At 34.1% G+C, this 19,299-nt stretch overlaps 1 protein-coding gene across 2 annotated transcripts in view; it reads right to left on the minus strand.

Moving 5' to 3' along the window:
* LOC112047864 (Krueppel-like factor luna) overlaps positions 1-18,420 on the minus strand; it is a 95,318-nt gene extending 76,898 nt beyond the window's left edge. For both annotated transcript variants that reach the window (XM_052890585.1, XM_024085140.2), the window contains exon 1: positions 18,213-18,420. In XM_052890585.1, the coding sequence (XP_052746545.1) occupies positions 18,213-18,314 (102 nt within the window). In that variant the 5' untranslated portion in view covers positions 18,315-18,420. The remainder of the gene's footprint in view (positions 1-18,212) is intronic.
* Between the last annotated feature and the right edge of the window lie 879 nt (positions 18,421-19,299).

The raw sequence follows: 19,299 nt of genomic DNA on the forward strand, positions 1-19,299 counted from the left end.
TGTATAAAATTGGATAAATATATTATAATAAGTATACTTGTACATATACATAAACATATACTATACATAAGTATAATGTAAGGATAATGTTGTTTTAAAATAAATGTACTATAATATATTAAAACCATTATCTGAATAGCTTTCAATTTGTGGAAAAACACAAAAGAATAAGTCACATAAATACACAGACATTCCAATGAATATGTTTTGTTCTGTAGTTACACAATACATTAGTTATGTTTAAAAGAAAATACGTTATTGTAATATAATATTATAAATCTATTTAAGATTTAACTGGCGTTTAGAATGGCGTTTGTAAACTTATAATAACGAAAGCAAAGTTCCATCAGTATAATATGATTAAAATATTTAACAGGGACCTTTTGTATTAAACATTCTAGGTCAGCGTCTAATTTTCGAAGTGCAGTATAAAATACGACACAAACGACGATCTATTTAGTACTTTCTGAATATTATTAAGAGGCAAAGTTTGTGAGTTTTAAGTTTGTGGGGCGGTAGTCTTTGGACCTGCTGAACGATTTAAAATTATTTTACGAATAGAAATCCACAATATTTGTGAGTGGCATAAGCTATTTTTTATTTATGTATTCTAACAAGAACGGGAACTACGTAGGTGAAATCGCGGATACAAGACGTGAATTTATCCGATTCGTTTTTGTATCGTGGCGTAAAACTGGATGCGGTGCCATAAAAATTTCATACTGAAAACTATTCACGACAGTTTATTTAATACAAAGTTCAAGGAACACACCAATAACATAACGACTTTATAATCTAACTGTTTTGCTAGGTTGCCCAACTTGGAAATGTAGGCAGTATCCATGCCACCCATTCAAGTAGGCATGATTTGTTTTGTACCTACCACATGTGCTGTAATTTGCAGATCGACATTGACTACGATGTCATTTTTTAACCTTGTGCATTCTTGTTCAATACAAAAGAACATCCAGGTATAATTTTAATATTTAGGATTTAACAACAAGTTATCTTTAATTTGTCATATTTTTAAAATTAGCAAATACCGTCCATTTAAATCTACATTTATGAATTCACGGCAAGATCTTTACGTCTGAACCGTGTTTGCATTATGATTAAACATGGTCAATCGATACTACATCATAAAATGTAGGCATGAATCATTATAGTATTTTATACATCGTGAATCATCGTGAGAGGCTTAACGAGGCGTTAAGTAAATAACTTCAAGCGACTTTGCTGCACACACATAATTATACTTAATTTTATAACACGGATAAATAAGTTCAACTACCCAATAAATATGCGTATTTTAAATAAACATAACAATTGAGGAAACTGTAATAGAGTCATTAGGAACTAGTTTCGATATGTATTAAGGATGGAACTTACCGTTTAGTTTATTCAAATTTCAAATATTAATAGACTAGCGAACACCTGCGATTTTGTATGCGTGAAAATCTGTTTTCCCGCGGGAATCATATATTTTTCGGGATAAAGTAAGTAGTCTATATGTTGCACCATAAAGTCCTCTATCTCTCACTGAAATTCACATTAAAATCGGTGCCAGAGATTAGCCTGGATACACAGAAATACTAACAAACAAACATTTCAAAAAAAAAAGCTTAATTATATCTTAGTGTCATGTAAATAGCTATAGACACTCGAAAATACTTTTTTTAACTGGTTAACCGACACTTCAATTTTATTTATAGGTACGACATGTTACCTATTAACGTAAACCCGTTTTTTTTTAAACTAAACACAGTAATATTATGCATCTCTCATAAGTCATGGTCATGGACAGTTGATAACATGATATCTAGTTCCTCATTCGATGCGCATGAAATCTGTCTAATAATAAACCAGTTTGAACCTACTGTGTATGTGTAAATTCAATATTATTATCAAAAATTGAGGATTTCACTGTTATGTGTCTACAATATCTAGATTTAGACCTCACATTCACTGCGGTGTTTTAACCTAGATTATTTGCATTTCGACTTACGATCATTAGCATAATGTTAAAGATAATTACCAGAATTTATAGTGTAGTCGAATTTTTTAGATCGATAAAACCTGGGCTCGATATTTAGATTAGCTAAAAACCTTCACCAAAGGCAGTTATCGACATTATCTGCCAACAAGAAGGTACCGTTCCTGTAGGAACTTCTGATGTTCTTTCTGTCATCTAGAAATACACTAGAACGTCTACTGTGGAAGGATTCCCTTCCTCATTCACTTCAGATCAGGAGAGCCATTCTGAAACGATGTTTTGCATAATTCGCAAGTGCTTGTTTCGATTTCACCTCTATCTTTCTCTTTCTATAGTATTGTGTTAAACAAAGAGAGATAGAGATGAAATCGTAACTCGAACTTGCGAGTTGTACAAAACAGTTCACAGTTCTGACAAACTCAATGACACCTCATATGTCAAAACCCACATACACGCATACATACATACGATCGAAAAAAATTATTTTTGTTGCAGTCAGGTAAAAACAGCCTTTAAAATACTGCAGAAGACAGTAAAGAAAGTCGAATAACCTATAATTATTGCCCAAGTCACGATAGATGCATTTGCAGTAGATAATGCTACCCTTACTCGTTTTTATACATTTATTTTTTACTCACTTTTAATCTCCTTATAAAAACTATTATCCATTTATTATTTCTCCATCAAACGGGATCTAATAACCCCTTAGGGATTAATAGAAATTTAGATAAAATTCCTTTTCATAAATTTTACTCATTTAAAGATTTAATCGGATTTATTATTTTAACTTTATTAACTCTCACTAATCCTTATATCTTAAGTGATCCAGATATTTTTATTCTAGCTAATCTTTTAGTTACCCCGATAGATAGAATCTTACTATAGTAACTAATTTTCCAAATTATTTTCAAATTCAGTTAGTGCTAGAAAAGTATTTATGATTGCCATTTTATAATTAAAGTCTTTCACTGCTGCATGTTACTTAGAATACTCGTGTATGAAATAATGTAAAACTTCAGAGGCGACGAAAGTTGCCTAAAAGTTTAAATTAAACAAGTCGCAGGTACAGGCGAACAAAAATGTGGCAAAAAACTTCGCAGATTCAGCGAATGTGCGCGAGTAAGTGTGGGTGTATAATGTATTGTATTTTAGAATAAACATTTTTCTTCTAAATCACTATTCCGCACATTTTAATACTGATCTCAATAATAGACGTACAAAAAAATGCAAGATAGTTAAATATAGAGACATGATAGCCCGGTGGACGACTGATGCCTCCGATTGTGGACGGTGTAAGTTCCAATCCGGTTATGTGCATTTTAAGAAATTAAATATCACGTGTCTCAAACGCGAAGGAAATATATCGTGAGGAAACACACATACATACCTGAGAATTTTTTTAATTCTCTGCGTGTGTGAAGTGTGTCAATCCGTATTTGGCTAGCGTGGTGGACTATTTGGGCTAACCCCTCTCATTTTGAGAGGAGACTCGAGCTCAGCAGTGAGCCGAATGTGGGTTGATAATGATGATGATAATGAAGAGTTAAATATAAATCACTAGCATACCTTGTCCGCGAAATTCAGTATTTTACGAATCCTGCGGTAACCATGAGCTTTTTCGGTATAAAAATAGCCTATATATGGCTCAATAACTTTTCGGTGAAATTTCATTTAATTCCATCCCAAAAAAGGAGGAGGTTCTCAATTCAATTCTATGTTTTTTTTTGTGTGTATGTATTACTAGATTACTCAAAGACGCCTGGACCGATTTGAATAATTCTTTTTTGTTTGAAATAGTATACGAGTACTCCCGGAATGGTTTTCTTTCCATTATCGTCATGTCAGGATCTGATGAAATCGAAAGGAATTTTCAGAAATCATATTAAGTCGTATCTAAAAGAGATTTATGAAAGAGCTCTGAAAAACCTTAATCTTTATGATATTCTTACATGGCTTGAATTAATACAGCATCGGGTAAGCACCGCCTTCAAAGTGATCTGCATATAGAACGTAATATGATGTTATTTTTCGCTTTTTAGTTTAGTTGGTACGTTTGTTATTATAGTGATATAAAAACGGCTGCTTGGAGCAGTACAGTGGGTAGTGCTTTGTGTTTCTACGGCCGTGGGTGCGATTCTCACTACTTTAAAATATTTGTGCGATGAAAATGGGTGTTTTCCAGTGTCTGGGTGTTATATAATAAGTATTAAATGTAGTCTATAAATTTATATTATAATATCCTTGTAAGTACCCATTACATAAGCTATACACTTACTTTGGGGCTAAGTTGTGACATATTGTTTAAGTATATTTATTTATTTATATTTATAATCGTAGACGTGAATTGTTAGTAATGTCCTCCTTTTGAAATCAGTTGAAACGTTAGTGCGAACGCTTATCACCATATACTCTGAACCGAAATGAATGTACATTGTTATCTGACTATCGCAAATTCTACACCTTGATAACACTCATACGTACGTAACATATTAACAATCAGCTGATTTTGTGTTGTGAACGTTTTAATATTACCCAAACTGGGTAAAATCTTTCGTCAGTGATATTAGTTCTTGAGTTGCTTGCCGGCTCTTCTCAGCAGAACCTGCCTTCCGTACCGGTGCGGTGGTAGTCTTTACAAAATTCAGCAAAACTATAACAAAACTAGCATACGCTGCTTCGCCCGCGTGGAAGCACAATATATCTCAAACAGCTATTTTGGCTGGTGGGAGGCTTCGGCCGTGGGTAGTTACCACCCTACCGGCAAAGACGTACTGCCAAGCGATTTAGCGTTCCGGTACGATGCCGTGTAGAAACCGAAAGCGGTGTGGATTGTCTTCCTACTCCTAACAAGTTAGCCCGCTACCATCTTAGAATACATCATCAGGTTAAATTGTGGTTAAGGGCTAACTTGTAAAGAAAAAAAAAACAAACTAAACTCCCGCGGTTTGACAAAAACATAGAACATTCAAACATTTAAACAAACCACTGTACATAAGCCTAAGCCTTTCTCATGAATCACTCTATTGGTGAAAATTGCATTAAAATACTTTAAGTAGTTTTTTAGTTTAGTCGAACAGTCGAGAACAGTTTTATATTCACTCGTATTTATTTTTTTATTAAAATACACTTTGAACTTTAATTCTATCGCCTTCTGCTGCCTCTATTTCCATTTCATTCCATTCCATCGAACATTTTACCGGTTCTATAAATCACATTATTGATACATTTCTTACAAGAAATATCCGATAAAATTTCTCACGTTGATAATCTCACTCTTTTCAAAATATCATGTTTTTACAAACACGAAGCATCACTGTTGAGCAAGAGTTTCCTCTCAGAATTAGAGGGGTTAAAATACACTTAACTAAAAAGTTGGAGGTGAGGTCATATACTGGGCTATCACGGCTCTTACTAATTTTATCACTAATATTATATTATCAACAATATTATTATTTCTGACCCACTGTATGTAAACAGTTGTAAAAATTGAAGCTTGGCAGATATTATGTTACTTAACCTAATGAGCGATTATTATTTATACTCGTAAATGAGATTTATTAACACTCGTTAGTTTACATTATTACATAATTTAAATTTCCTACATATAGGTAATGTTTATCTTGTTTAATTCCGCAGACACTATCATTAAAATAGCATCATACATTTACGAGAATTGTTTGTTGAAGAAAATTAATGAATTATCATCAACAACTGATAATATACTCGTAAAAGTAATTTAAACTTTCTGATATCTTCAAATTGGCTATTTTTATTGGCAACTCACTTTAAATAATACGTGTACCTAAATTATGATAACAGTTAATATGAAATTATACGCTATTACAATATTAAAAAAAATCTTTTTAACAAAAAAAAAATAACCGACTTCAAAATCACAAAAATAAACTATAAAGCAAAAAATAACATTGTGAAATAACACATCACCGCCTTCAAAGTGATCAGAAAGGAGCACATACGATGTTCTTTTTCGCTTTTTAGTTTATTTTTGTGATTTAAAGGCGGTTAATTTTTTTTTTGTTAAAAAGATTTTATTATTCTGTTTTTAGTGTGTCCTAGCATTTAATCATAAAATTTTTCATAAATATCCATTTCGTTATTTTCATTTTAACACAAAATTACTAAACCGACTTTCATGAAAATAAACTGGAAGTAATCTGAAAGTATAAGTAAGAGAAATGACGAAGTTATGCGGTAAAAAAACATACAAAATAAAAAATAAACAAAATCTAAGCGTTGATTTAAGAACCTTTTCCTTTTTATTGAAGTCAGTTGAAAATATGAAATAATCGTGCAAATTTGTTTATAAGAACGGATTAAAAAAAATAGTTTATTATAATACAATGTAATAAATAACAAAAACATAAAAATTCGCAATGACATAATAACAATATCTCCAAGCAAAAATAATAAATAAACCATAACACTTAACTAGTTACTTAATATGTACGTATAGGCAGTACGAGGCATAGGTTATCTCGTAGGAATGTAGTTTTATTAGTCACACACACTAATTGTAATGACTCAGCCATGTTTAGAATCATTTAAATATGTGCAATATTCCTCTGTGCTGGACGAATTTTAAAACAATTACTAAAAATAAAACCAAATGGACAAAGAGGATGTGGTAATATACCAAATTATGCTTGACGATGAAAATGAACCCTTTTTTGAGAAAGAACAACGAAACTTAAGCTAACGTATCCTAATAGCTATACCTGACATGCCCAAGTGGAATGGTGGTAAGAATACTATCTGCATTTTCGCGTTGGATAGCCAGGCTTCTTATCCTTTGCGGTAAAAAATACCGTTCTATTACCAGTCGAGGCAACTAAAAGAAACCTTAAAATATCTACCTCTCAAAAAAATCACGGCATAAGCTAATTCGTTGCTGACGTGGGTAGGTAGAAGCACGGACTTCTTATTTTTTTTTTTAAAGTCTAAATTACAGGCTCTGAATTAAGAAAATAAACTAAAACTGGCCTTACTTTATCAATATTTTTAGAAAGTTTACTGATATAATAGAAAAATCAAAGATATTTTGTTTCGTAGAGGATTTTTATGTCGGTTTTATTAAAAAGTGGGTGTATACTTTAGAAAATTGAAGTTTCACTAAGCGCTGCCAGGCTACTGTTTATATACGAGTAGTTGTCAATAAAATATAAACGTAACCAATAACGTACAAAGCGTCATAAAATAGGTTATGGTATGAATTGTAGTTACGTATATAACTTAATTAAACTTATCGTCAACTTGATTACACTTATTATCGAGGTTTACAAAACATTGTAGGTTTCTTTTGATAAACATAAGTTGAGTTTTATGAGAGTACAATAAATCAGTCGTAACGGCTTGCTTTCATTTCATATTGTTCAGATACCTCTTCGATTAGCGTCAATTGCAATTGGCAGATCCCAGACAGTCCCAGATGACGTCAGAACTTCTTTATAAGACTATCGCCTCTATTTCCGACATCTTTCCATTTAATCCTCCATCTATCTAGGGACATTCATCAGTCATACGTGATTGCCCTAGTCTTGACATTCTGTTAAAACTGCATTGCTTATTAAAATATTGTAGTTTTTATTATATTTGTCGACGTGTCGTGTGGTGACGTATTAGAACAGAATCGGTATCCATTTTGTATACGACACGTCAGAAGCCATCACGACATGTCACAACATAAGTGTAAACGTTGCCATACAAAATGTATGATACCGATTCTGTTCTGGTGCGTCACGACACGACACGACAGACAAATATGATTCCTTCTTGAGGACTGTTTTATAATGTAAAATTTTTATTATTATTTTAATACCTATGTAATGTATTTTTGCACTAACTCTACCTTTAGACCTGCTACTTTAATATTAAAGAATTATGATATGAGCTTGACTTTAAATAATTTCTTCTTCGAAATATTTATCCTGTAATCCTATCCTCTTGATCCTATAATATTTTTCAGTACATTTATTTTCTCGAGCGGCAATTCCTTGAACTTCTAACGAACTTAATACTTCGTCTAGTCTAAGTTCTCGGCTGCTTTTGTGAAAACTGGAAGAAATAAATTCCTGCACCTTATTGAAATAAATAAAACTTTATTAAATATATTCTATTATAATACAATTTATACATACTATATTATATGTTCACTTCATTGTGATAGGAAATATAAGCACCTTACGTAATTTTTTTTAATTCTGTGACAAGTGAACCATTGACTGTTGTCACACGTGATGTTTAGTGACGATGCAGTCTAAAATGAAAATTTAATTGGAAGAGGTACAACTATATTCTACCCACACCTCTTGACGGTCTCTACACGACATCGCACCAGAACATTAAATCGCTTGGCGATGTCTTTGCCAATATGGTGGTAAATAGCCACGGTCGATGTTGACCACCTGACCAGACCTGAGCCAATTTAGAATTTGTAGAATCCTAAACAGACCAGAGCTGGGAAAGAGGTTGTCAAAATATAAGGTGTAGCGTGACCTATGTCATATGAATTATGACCCGAGCTAGGAACGATCCCAGGATCTTTCTGAGAACCAAACCACTAGCAACTGCTCCAGAGAGGTTGTCAAAATGTATGGTGTAGCGTGACCTATTCCATGTCGTTACCAACCCATATTCGGCTCACTGCAGAGCTCGAGTCTCCTCTAAGAATGAGAGGGGTTAGGCCTTAGTCCACCACGCCCAATGCGGATTGGCAGACTTCACACACGCAGAGAATTATGAAAATTCTCTGTTATGCAGGTTTCCTCACGATGTTTTCGTTTCAGTTTGAGACACGTGATATTTTTTTTTAATTTCTTCTTTTTCCTTGTGCTAAGTAATATATAAACACTTTGTTTTGATTCAACATTCAAACATGGAAATGTTTACTGTTCAGCACAATTAATGATTGCTCATAACGCTTTCAGCACAATTAATGATTGCTTATAACACTTTCAGCACAATTAATGATTGCTTATAACACTTTCAGCACAATTAATGATTGCATTTAACGCTTTATTATAGGCGCTGCATTTATATGTTATACTCAATTGTAATAAAACATTACTGAACTTCATAATACACTCTAAGAAGATTGTGTTGCACGCAGAACAATCCTCTCTTGGTTACAGATACAGTAAAATCTTAGTGTAAATTATTTAAAGTAACATTTGTATGGTAAATTAAAATTGTTTAGTGGGTGTGAGTTTATATATGCATTCAAAGATTACTTTTAATCCCTGATACAAAGGTCTTATAAGTTTGACGTCAATGTCTGTATTACAGAGGATGTCTGTCTGTGACATCGTAGCTTTGAAACCGATGGACCGATTTTAATACGTTTTTTTATTTGAATGTCAGTTTCCTTGCGGTGGTACTTAGTATATGTGGGTAATATCGATCCTGCAGTGTAAGAGGATCAGCTCTTTTCCAAATGTAAGATATTTTTTTATTTGAAATAAAATAAACAAGTAAATACTTTTGTATCATCTAACTAACATATTGTTACACCATTTAATATTTTCTGTTATAATGGAATTTATGTCATAAAAGTCGATATTCCAGTAGTCGACCCCCGAAGTTCATGAAATTATTATGAACTTCGGGGTCTTACAAAATATTTAATTTTAATAATTTACTATTAATGTTTTAAATTCCTTAGGTATTTTGGATGTATCAGCTACTTACAAAAAGTCTTTTGAATTATATTTCAGATAAGGTTTTACGAGAATGTGAATGAATTGTATAATATATGTTTAGTGGGTAGGTAAATAATTACTACATTTCTACATTAATTGTTTCTCATAAGAATCACCTAGCGCTAATGAATACGTAAAGCTTTCAATTTAAATTGTTAGCAGTCGCTATAACTAGCGAGTCCACAATTAAAGTATTGTATTTAGTTAACTATGGGCCTTATTAGAAGGCTCAAAGTCACTCAGCGCAGTGTTGGTCGACTCCCCAATAGGTGGACCGAAGACATCAAGCGGGTTGCAGGGCGCCGCTGAATCTAGCATTCAGCGGCGCCCTGCAACGGCTCGAGACCGTTTTGTTTGGAAATCCATGCAAAAGGCCTATGTCCAGCAGTGGACGTCCATCGGCTGGTAATGATGATGATGATGATCCATCTTGTGATAAAATGTTTTCAAAGAACGTTTACGAGACACGAATTTTATAAATTAAAGATATACGAATAAATAGTGTCTCGCTCGCGCTCTACAGGCAACGCGAGACATATATTACACCGGTGTGCCGGAATACAAAGAAAAATATCCGACGTAAATTCAATATTCACATTACCTTTATTGCTTTCACATAAGAATATTCAGGTTTAATATAGTCGTATCGAATCCGGACGTCGATTTTACACTGCGTCCGAATACGGATATTGCTCACGTATACACCCGGCTCATACTATATTATACTCCTATATTCTGTTGCTCGACTCGGATTTGGATTGGACTTGTGTATGTTGTGTTATGAGGCTTCATTCAATACTATCCGAATTGGAATTCAGCAGGGTTATTATGTATCCCAGTGTACGATTCATATAATCAATCACTACATCGTTTTTTTGTTTTTGAATATATTTTGCAACATTCGTTCGTCGTCGTTATCAACCCATATTCGGCTCACTGCTAAGCACAGGTCTCCCATCAGAATGAAAGGGATTAGGCCGTAGTCCACCACGCTGACCTAATGCAGATTGGCAGACTTCACACACGCAAAGAATTAAGAAAATTCTCTGGTATGCAGGTTTCCTCACGATGTTTTCCTTCACCGATTGAGAGACGTGTTGTTTAATTTCTTAAAATGCTCAGAACTGAAAAGTTGGAGGTGCATGCCCCGGACCGGATTCGAACCCACACTCTTCAGAATCGGAGGCAGAGTATCCTGGGCTATGACGGCTCTTATTTTTCAACGAAATTACATAAGTATCGTCATTTTACGTAAACTTACATTAGTACAGTAGTAGAAGTAGTAAGTATTAACCATATTTTAACAAAAAAACTGGTATTTGCGTAATTTTGTTGAAATATTAATGTTACATGATTGTTAAAACAAAACATCATTGCTGCTTGATGTAAAATGGCGTAGTCAAGGTCATTTCGCAGAAATAACTATGTTAGATGGTCACAAAATCGAAAATCGATGTAGTGACTCATTGTTTAAATGGTACACTGAGATACATAATAAGGCCGCTTCATGCAGGAGGCAGAAAATGAAATTTAAAAACATGTGCGTGATTTTCCATACTAACACAAGTGCTCCTCCTTGTTCATTCGTGTTTCTCACATAATATGAGGGTCGTGACCATCTCCACCCTTGACTTTCAGTTTTATTGAGTCACGCCATAGTGTTCTATCTTCGACACTCGTAGAGCATTGTAGCGTTGTAGATCGTGGAGTCAAATGTGGTGTAGATATGATCAAACCAACGTATCGGCGACCCCGCGGCCTCTTTCCTTCCACTTTGCCAGTGACCATCAGTTTCTCCACATAATCTCGGTCTTTCTTAGCAATGTGTCCGAAGCACGGATTCGCTTGAGGGATGGTAGAAAGTCTAGTTTGACTATAAAGTTGGGTAACTTTAGACGCGTTGGTCCGAAATGCAGTCCATGATCACTTTGCTCCTAATCAATGAAACTACAATGCTCCACGTTAAAGAGCAGGACTCAACACCGAGAGGTCATGGGTTTGATCCCCGTCTGCAAGTCTATTGTCGTACCTACTCCTACTCGTAACAGTCTTTCCAATATATAGACCGGGAACGAAAAAAAACTTTACATTTAAAATTACTTTATACCTAAATGTAATTTTATTTAAAATTTTACACTGGAAAATATTACTTTGTCCGATCGTAATTTGATTTTGATGGATAAATTTTATTCAAACGTTTGATTCCAATAAAGCCAGGCACTCTCGTATATTGCTCCAAGCTTAATATATTTAAAATACCTGTAAAATGGCACACAAAATCGTTCAATAGTTCCAGAGGACAGTGTGAACAGTCGGAAAACTAAAGCTCATGTTTGTTCCAAGCTATATTATACGAGGATAAAATATAGCCTATGACACTCACAAATAATGTGGCTTTCTACTAGTAAAAGAATTTACAAAATTGGTTTAGTATATTCTAGAGAATACACCTTACAACCTCACAAACTGTTATTTTATAATATTAGTATAGAATAGATTATATATCATGGTGGTGCACTTCGACTTGTTATTACCTATTTATCCCGTACATACTGTGTAGGTAGAATTGATACTGCGGTTAGATACTCCGTGAGGTTGATTACCATACTGTTAAATCGTAATATTTTGCGTAAGCATTATATTATATTTCGCAGATTAGGATAGATGGATACATTTAGATAAATTATATTTATACATAACCATATATATACATGCTGTGTACCTATATATATTTTCAAGTAAGATTCGCACCAAGAAATAATAATTTTGTCTAGATATAGCTCTCTCTTTCTCTGTGCGTTGGTACCTACGAAAGAAAGCAAAACTTTAAAATTAACTCATTATCTCTTGGCGTACATGTTATGCCTACTTGAAGTTAGTTTTAAAAAAACCTCCATAGAGTTAAGTGTACATAATATATAACACATTTACGAGTATATCTCAAATAAACAGGTTACATCATAATTTTTATCTTTCATTAATTGATAGCGATATCTACCGAAGTGATATTGGTTGATACCCATAGGTTTTTGGCTCTTGTTTTTATGATTTAGTCATTTCTTTTGACTACTTCTCTAGCACTAATATTATTTAAAGCAAGTTTGAAAACGGCTATGTCTGAAGTATAAATCCCTTTCTTCTATAAATAGGACAGAAGTCTGTGTTCGAAGTGGATAAAGATAATAATCTAACGATAAATGATAGACCGACTCTAGACTTCTAGGATTAGAGTTCGACCTTTTATCGTGGAGCTATAAATGGTTTTAATCATGAAGCTAAAAATGCTTTTAGCTAAGGTTGAAGGTAATATAGAAATTTCTTGCTTGTAGATATATAAAACAACATCAATATCCACCGCGTGTCTCTCTGTTCAATATAAACTCAAAACTCCTAAAAGAATTTCCATGTGATTTATTTGATAAAGAGGTGAAATTTGTGATATTAATCTCTGGTTTTACTGAACCGATTTTCAAAATTATTTTACTACGCGTAATAAAAATCGACATTATTTGTTAATGTCGATTTTATCTATGTTTGATCGCCATATTCCCACGGGAATGCGGGTGAAAACTGGCGGGCGTCTGCTAATATGAAATAAATTAAGGGGTACAAGATAGGTCTCCCTTGAAAATCTCAGTAAGAAGCAGTCCGGAGATAGGAAGATTGTTGTTTGAAAAACGTGACTTAGCAAATTCCATTGTCTCAGTTACTATTTATCGTTAATAATAATCATCATTTACCTAAGCTCACCAAACCGCATTGGCGCAGCCTAGTGGGTACCTCTATACCTAAACAAAGAAACAATTCATATCTTCTTATTAATCGTTCACTCTTGGTAGAGTTTTCGTGGCTGCAGCGATGTGTGACACCTTCTGTGAAATGATTCTCCACTTTCAGCAACTGGCTGCATTATGGGGACTACTCTACCATAGATTATAGCGTTGCAGCATTGACTAAATATAAAATTAAAAAAAAAACTGTCCAACGGTTTGGAGATTTCTCTCTGGATCGTTTCCATTCAACCAGACGTGATTAATTAGAATTAGAATGTTATAATTGTAACAATTCTGGCTAATTTGATTTGAATAGACTCCTGATGCATATTAGCTCTACGAGATAGAGAAAGAAATCCATATTATTATTATTTTTTATTCTTTACAAGTTAGCCCTTGACTACAATCTCACCTGATGGTAAGTGAAGTCTAAGATGGAAGCGGGCTAACATGTTAGGAAGAGCATTAAAACCCACACCCCTTTTCGGTTTCTACACGACATCGTACCTACCGGAACGCTAAATTGCTTGGCGGTACGTCTTTGTCGGTAGGGTAGTAACTAGCCACGGCCGAAGCCTCCTACTAGCCAAAAGATATAGTAAATGCAATTTTACAAAAATAAAAAATAGAACACCAAACAATGCATGTTATCCCAGATATAGTTAGTTATTGGTGCTAATATGGGTGCTAATTGTCATCCATGACTAAATTATAGCCAATCGTGAGTAATTGTAAGTGGATTACTAGGTATGTAGTATAATTGTCTGCGAAGGATGTCCTCATAATTAGATACGGCTGCGTTTGCTCGGTGCTCGATACAATAGTCATCCCCCCTCGATTAGCTCATTTGTTAGCCACTCCGATAGTTCAACGACATTCCGGTGCAAAGACACGCATAGGTACATACCTCGGTAGCTGTACCTACTCTTTACGTCATAGGAGCTAAGAATATTTATTATTTATATTATTTAAATATATTTATATTATTTATTCTTTATAGCAGACCCCGTGAACGTCATCATACTACCTAGAAAGACGAATGTTTTCATTACCCACCTATCATCGATATCATTAAAACATCATTAGTCATCAATACTCAATTCATCATCATACGTGAATCCTACTAATATTATAAACGCGAAAGTTTGTATGGATGTTTGTTTGTATGTTTGTCACTCTTTAACACCGCTTCAACCGAAGCGATTTAGCTGAAATTTGGAATGGAAATAGTTTTTACTCACGGATTAACGCATAGGCTACTTTTCATCCCGAAAATATCCATGTTTTCCCGAGATTTGCGAAAACTGATGATTTTGATGATATGTTTGTTACTCTTTCACGCCTCGACTACTGAATCGAATTAGCTGAGATTTAGTATTGAGATATATTATAGCATGGATTAAGACATAGGCTACTTTTTATCCCGGAAAAATCTATTGCCCCCGAGGGATTTGTGAAAAACTAAATTCCACGCGGATGAAGTCGCGGGCGTCCGCTAGTACAATATATAAATAAAAGTGGTTGTCCAATCCGCTCCGATTTTAATGGGAGTCTCACTGGAAAATAAAGGACAAATACATTCAGCAACATAATATTATAGACTAAATTTATGCCCTAAAAATCCATGTTTTCCGAGGAATTTCCGAAAAAGGGTGGTAGCTAGACGTAGGTAATGCCTGCACATAACGCGTAGTCACGAATATCCGGCCACATAGTATCGCGATAGTGGATTAAGCCATAAATTAAAATAAATTAAAAGTTAAAAAAATTTTTACTTTAAAATTTATCATCTACTCATAAAGTAAAAGTTTTATTATTATAATTTTAGCACATTTTTTGAATTATTTTTAGCAATTCCTATCATTTGACACCCATATTATAGAAGTGAAATAAAAATAAAAGTTAAGTAATAATAGTTGAGAACGCTGCACTCGAAATTGTAGACGAATACATATACCTAGGACATATTCCAGTTAGGTAGGTCCAATTTCGAGAAAGAGGTGAACCGTCGAATCCAACTCGGCTGGGCTGCATTCGGGAAACTTCGCGACATCTTTTCGTCCGAAATTCCTCAGTGCCTGAAGACAAAAGTCTTCGAACAGTGCATGTTGCCAGTGATGACCTATGGTTCCGAGACTTGGTCGCTAACTATGGGCCTCATAAGAGGGCTCAGAGTCACACAGCGGGCGATGGAACGAGCTATGTTAGGAGTATCTCTGCGTGATCGAATCAGAAATGAGGAGATCCGCAGAAGAACCAAAGTCACCGACATAGCTCAACGAGTTGCGAAGCTGAAGTGGCAATGGGCGGGGCACATAGTTCGAAGAGCCGATGGACGTTGGGGTCCCACAGAGCTGGAATGGGATGGAATCTTAGATATGCTACCATGTTGAATTTAAACTGAATTCACTTTAATTTTTCAAATAATTCCTAGAAAACACTTTCATTTGATACCCACATTGTAGAAGTACATAAAAATAGTCCGGAATGTTAAATATGCCACCATGTTTGATTTAGACTGACGTTACTTTATTTTTCGAATTATTCTTAGCAAACCTTTTCAGTTGATACCCATATTATAGAAGTGCATTAAAAATAAGTAGTCCGCCATTTTAGTTAAGCCCCAAAATTAGATTTAGACTGACATAATTTTATTTTTCAAATTATTTCTAGCAAACACTTTCATTTGATACCCATATTGTAGAAGTGTATTAAAAATAGCTGGTCCGCCATCTTAAATATGCCGCCATATTGAATTTAAACTGATATCATTTTTATTTTTAGAATTTTTTCTAACAAACACTTTCATTTGATACCCTTATTGTAGAAGTGTATTAAAAATAGCTAGTCCGCCATCATAAATATGCCGCCATGTTGAATTTAAACTGATATCACTTTTATTTTTCAAATTATTCCTAGCAAACACTTTCATTTGATACCCATATTGTAAAAGTACATTAAAAATAGTCCCTCATGTTAAATATGCCACCATGTTTGATTTTGACTGACGTTACTTTATTTTTCGAATTATTCTTACTAAACCCTTTCATTTGATACCCATATTGTAGAAGTGCAATAAAAATACAGCTAGCCTGCCATGATAGAAATGCTGCCATATTGGATCTAGACTACCGCCACTTTATTTCTTTCTTAGCAATTTTTTTTATTTTTAGCAAGCCCTTTCATTTGACACCCATAATTATTGTAGAAGTGCAATAAAAATAACTAGCCCGCCATCTTAGATATTTCGTCATGTTGGATTTCGACTGAAGTCACTTTATTTTTCAAATTACTCTTAAGAAATAATTTCACTTGATACCCATATTGTAGAAGTGCATTAAAAATATCTAATCTGTCATGTATGATACGCCACCAAACTGGAATTAGACTGACGTCACTTTATGTGTTAAATTAGCAAACATTTTCATTTGATACCTAGCAAACATTTTCATTTGATACCTATATTGTAGAGGTGCATTAAAATAACTAGTGCACCATCTTAGTCATGCCGCCATATTGGATTTAGACTGACGTCTCTTTTTTTCGAAATCAAAACCTTCCTACTCGTAAGTACTTTACATTGACCTATTAAAGTCGAATTAAGACAAAAACAAAGTCCGTAAACTGTAAGTATGTACCTAGTTAATTGAACCGAAAATCTTTTAGTATTGTATGATGGTACGGAACCTTCCGTGCGCAAGTAAGCCTCGTACTCGTCCAGATTTATTATTTTTTTCTCAGGAGAATCTGGATCCAATTCTGAAGACAAAACTGTAGGCATAAGCTAGTATAAACAAAAGTCCTCGCCCCTCCATCGTAGGTAATCTGAAAACCTGAATTAAGAACAAAATAGAGCAAGGAACTCGTTGTGACAAAAATTAATTCGCAAAAAAAAATATCGTTTCTTAAATTATACGAGTTTATTTGTGTAGATACCAACTATTTATTTTGATATGAGGCTCCATGAGAAGTTCCTTCTTGGTGAAGTACGTAAATAATTATAAATTTCCGCCAAATTAGATATACCTTCCTGCCTAAGTATTATCTACCCTAACAATGTTACCTACTTGTCTTAATCAAAATTTAAACCGACTTCCCATTTTTTTATTTTTTCCTTTAAGTACACGTCCGCCATGTTGGGTTTGTCATGACATTCCGAACAATAAGAGGAAACCAACGACGCTTCATTTGTCCAAAACTTACAAGCCTACTACGCACCGTAATCAATGAAGTAGAGTGAATCTTTACAATTACCAAGAATCTAAATACCTTGTATATACGACTTTGAAACCTAAAAACACACTGAAAGTTTTAAGCTAATCGGAAAGATACATATCTGTGATAAAAGTTACATTTTCAACATTTTAAAAGTACCACAATAAAATCGAGAAGCCAAACCTCTGTATAGTTAGGATATTTTTAGTAATGGCGTAAGCACGATCAGAACTTGTGATGTCCGCGCTGTATCGTACATACTACATCCCAGAGAGACAATCATAGCCGCAATAGTTGATTAAAAAATTAAAAGTTGTTATCGAGTTCCAGAGACACATTTGAATAAGATGTTCTTCTGGTTAAGTTTGAAGATCCGTTGAAAATCGACCGCGAGATTTCACGCAAGCGCGACGCTACCCTACAATGAAGATTCGAAATTGTTAAACAATAATGCGCCAAGTTGCTCGCTTGCATAGCATCCCACAGGGGTTAAAGTCAACGCGCAGCAGCACTTACCTGTTGCCAATAATCTTCAATTGATAATTTCATTTCGAAGTATCCCGTGTCCGTAACATCCTGCAACTCTCGAAAGAGGTTACCGCTCGGAAGAACATCCATCGCACTTGCATGTGACGGCGATCGAACTTTTAGCCACAACACACGTACTCCGCCGACAACAGAGCGCGCACGACTAATTCCGCGTCTGCCAGCGCTCTGGCTCACGTACTACGGTCTACGGGTCGAGTCGGGTACCCCGCCCGTCTCCCCCCGCGAATATCCTCAACCGTAGATAACTAACCAATAGAGAACACGACAACTCTCTCTTCGGATTCTTATTCCCTACAGGGATAAGAATTATAATAATTATAATAAGAAAAAATACAGTTGTCTTTAATTTATATCATCTCCATGGTATAAATTCATATTAATTAATAATCTCGTGTCATAATATAATATTATGTCATTTAATAATTAAATAGTAATGTCTCACATGGAAAAAAAAATATTACAATGGCATAGATTATTCACATGCAAATCTCGTGTTTATATTTCAATTATGAAATTTAAACTGAAATTATTTATTTTAAAAGTTTATTTCTTAAGTGACCTATTTTTTTTTAAATGCACACATTTTAAATGATATAACAAATCGGTGTGAACTAATTATGATATTAATGAATTATTTATTGACAGGTAATATTTTTTTAAAGGTTACATATAAGGTAGGTATATATGGGATTCTAAGTTTGGGTATATAAAATGATTTTTCTTTTTAGAATAAAAATCTATTTCATCTTGATGATCAGACCGTAAAAGATACATGATATAACAACATACAACGCCATACAACGGTCAACGGAATGTGACCTATAATTTTAATTCCCTTGAGAGTGACGAAATATTCTACAGGTACTTAAATTTTGTTTCATAAACGGCCGTACCTTTTTTTAAATTAATTTGGATGTTTGAATTTTTTGGAGTTTGAAAAGACTGCAGACCTGACTATGTAGGTTTAATTTCAACTCGAAAGTTCCACGTGTTCTCGAGATAAATGTGTGTTGACAGACTTTCGGTTGAAAAGTAATTCTATAATATTGGACCG

This window comes from Bicyclus anynana, chromosome Z (genome assembly GCF_947172395.1).
Source record: "Bicyclus anynana chromosome Z, ilBicAnyn1.1, whole genome shotgun sequence".
Taxonomy (NCBI): domain Eukaryota; kingdom Metazoa; phylum Arthropoda; class Insecta; order Lepidoptera; family Nymphalidae; genus Bicyclus; species Bicyclus anynana.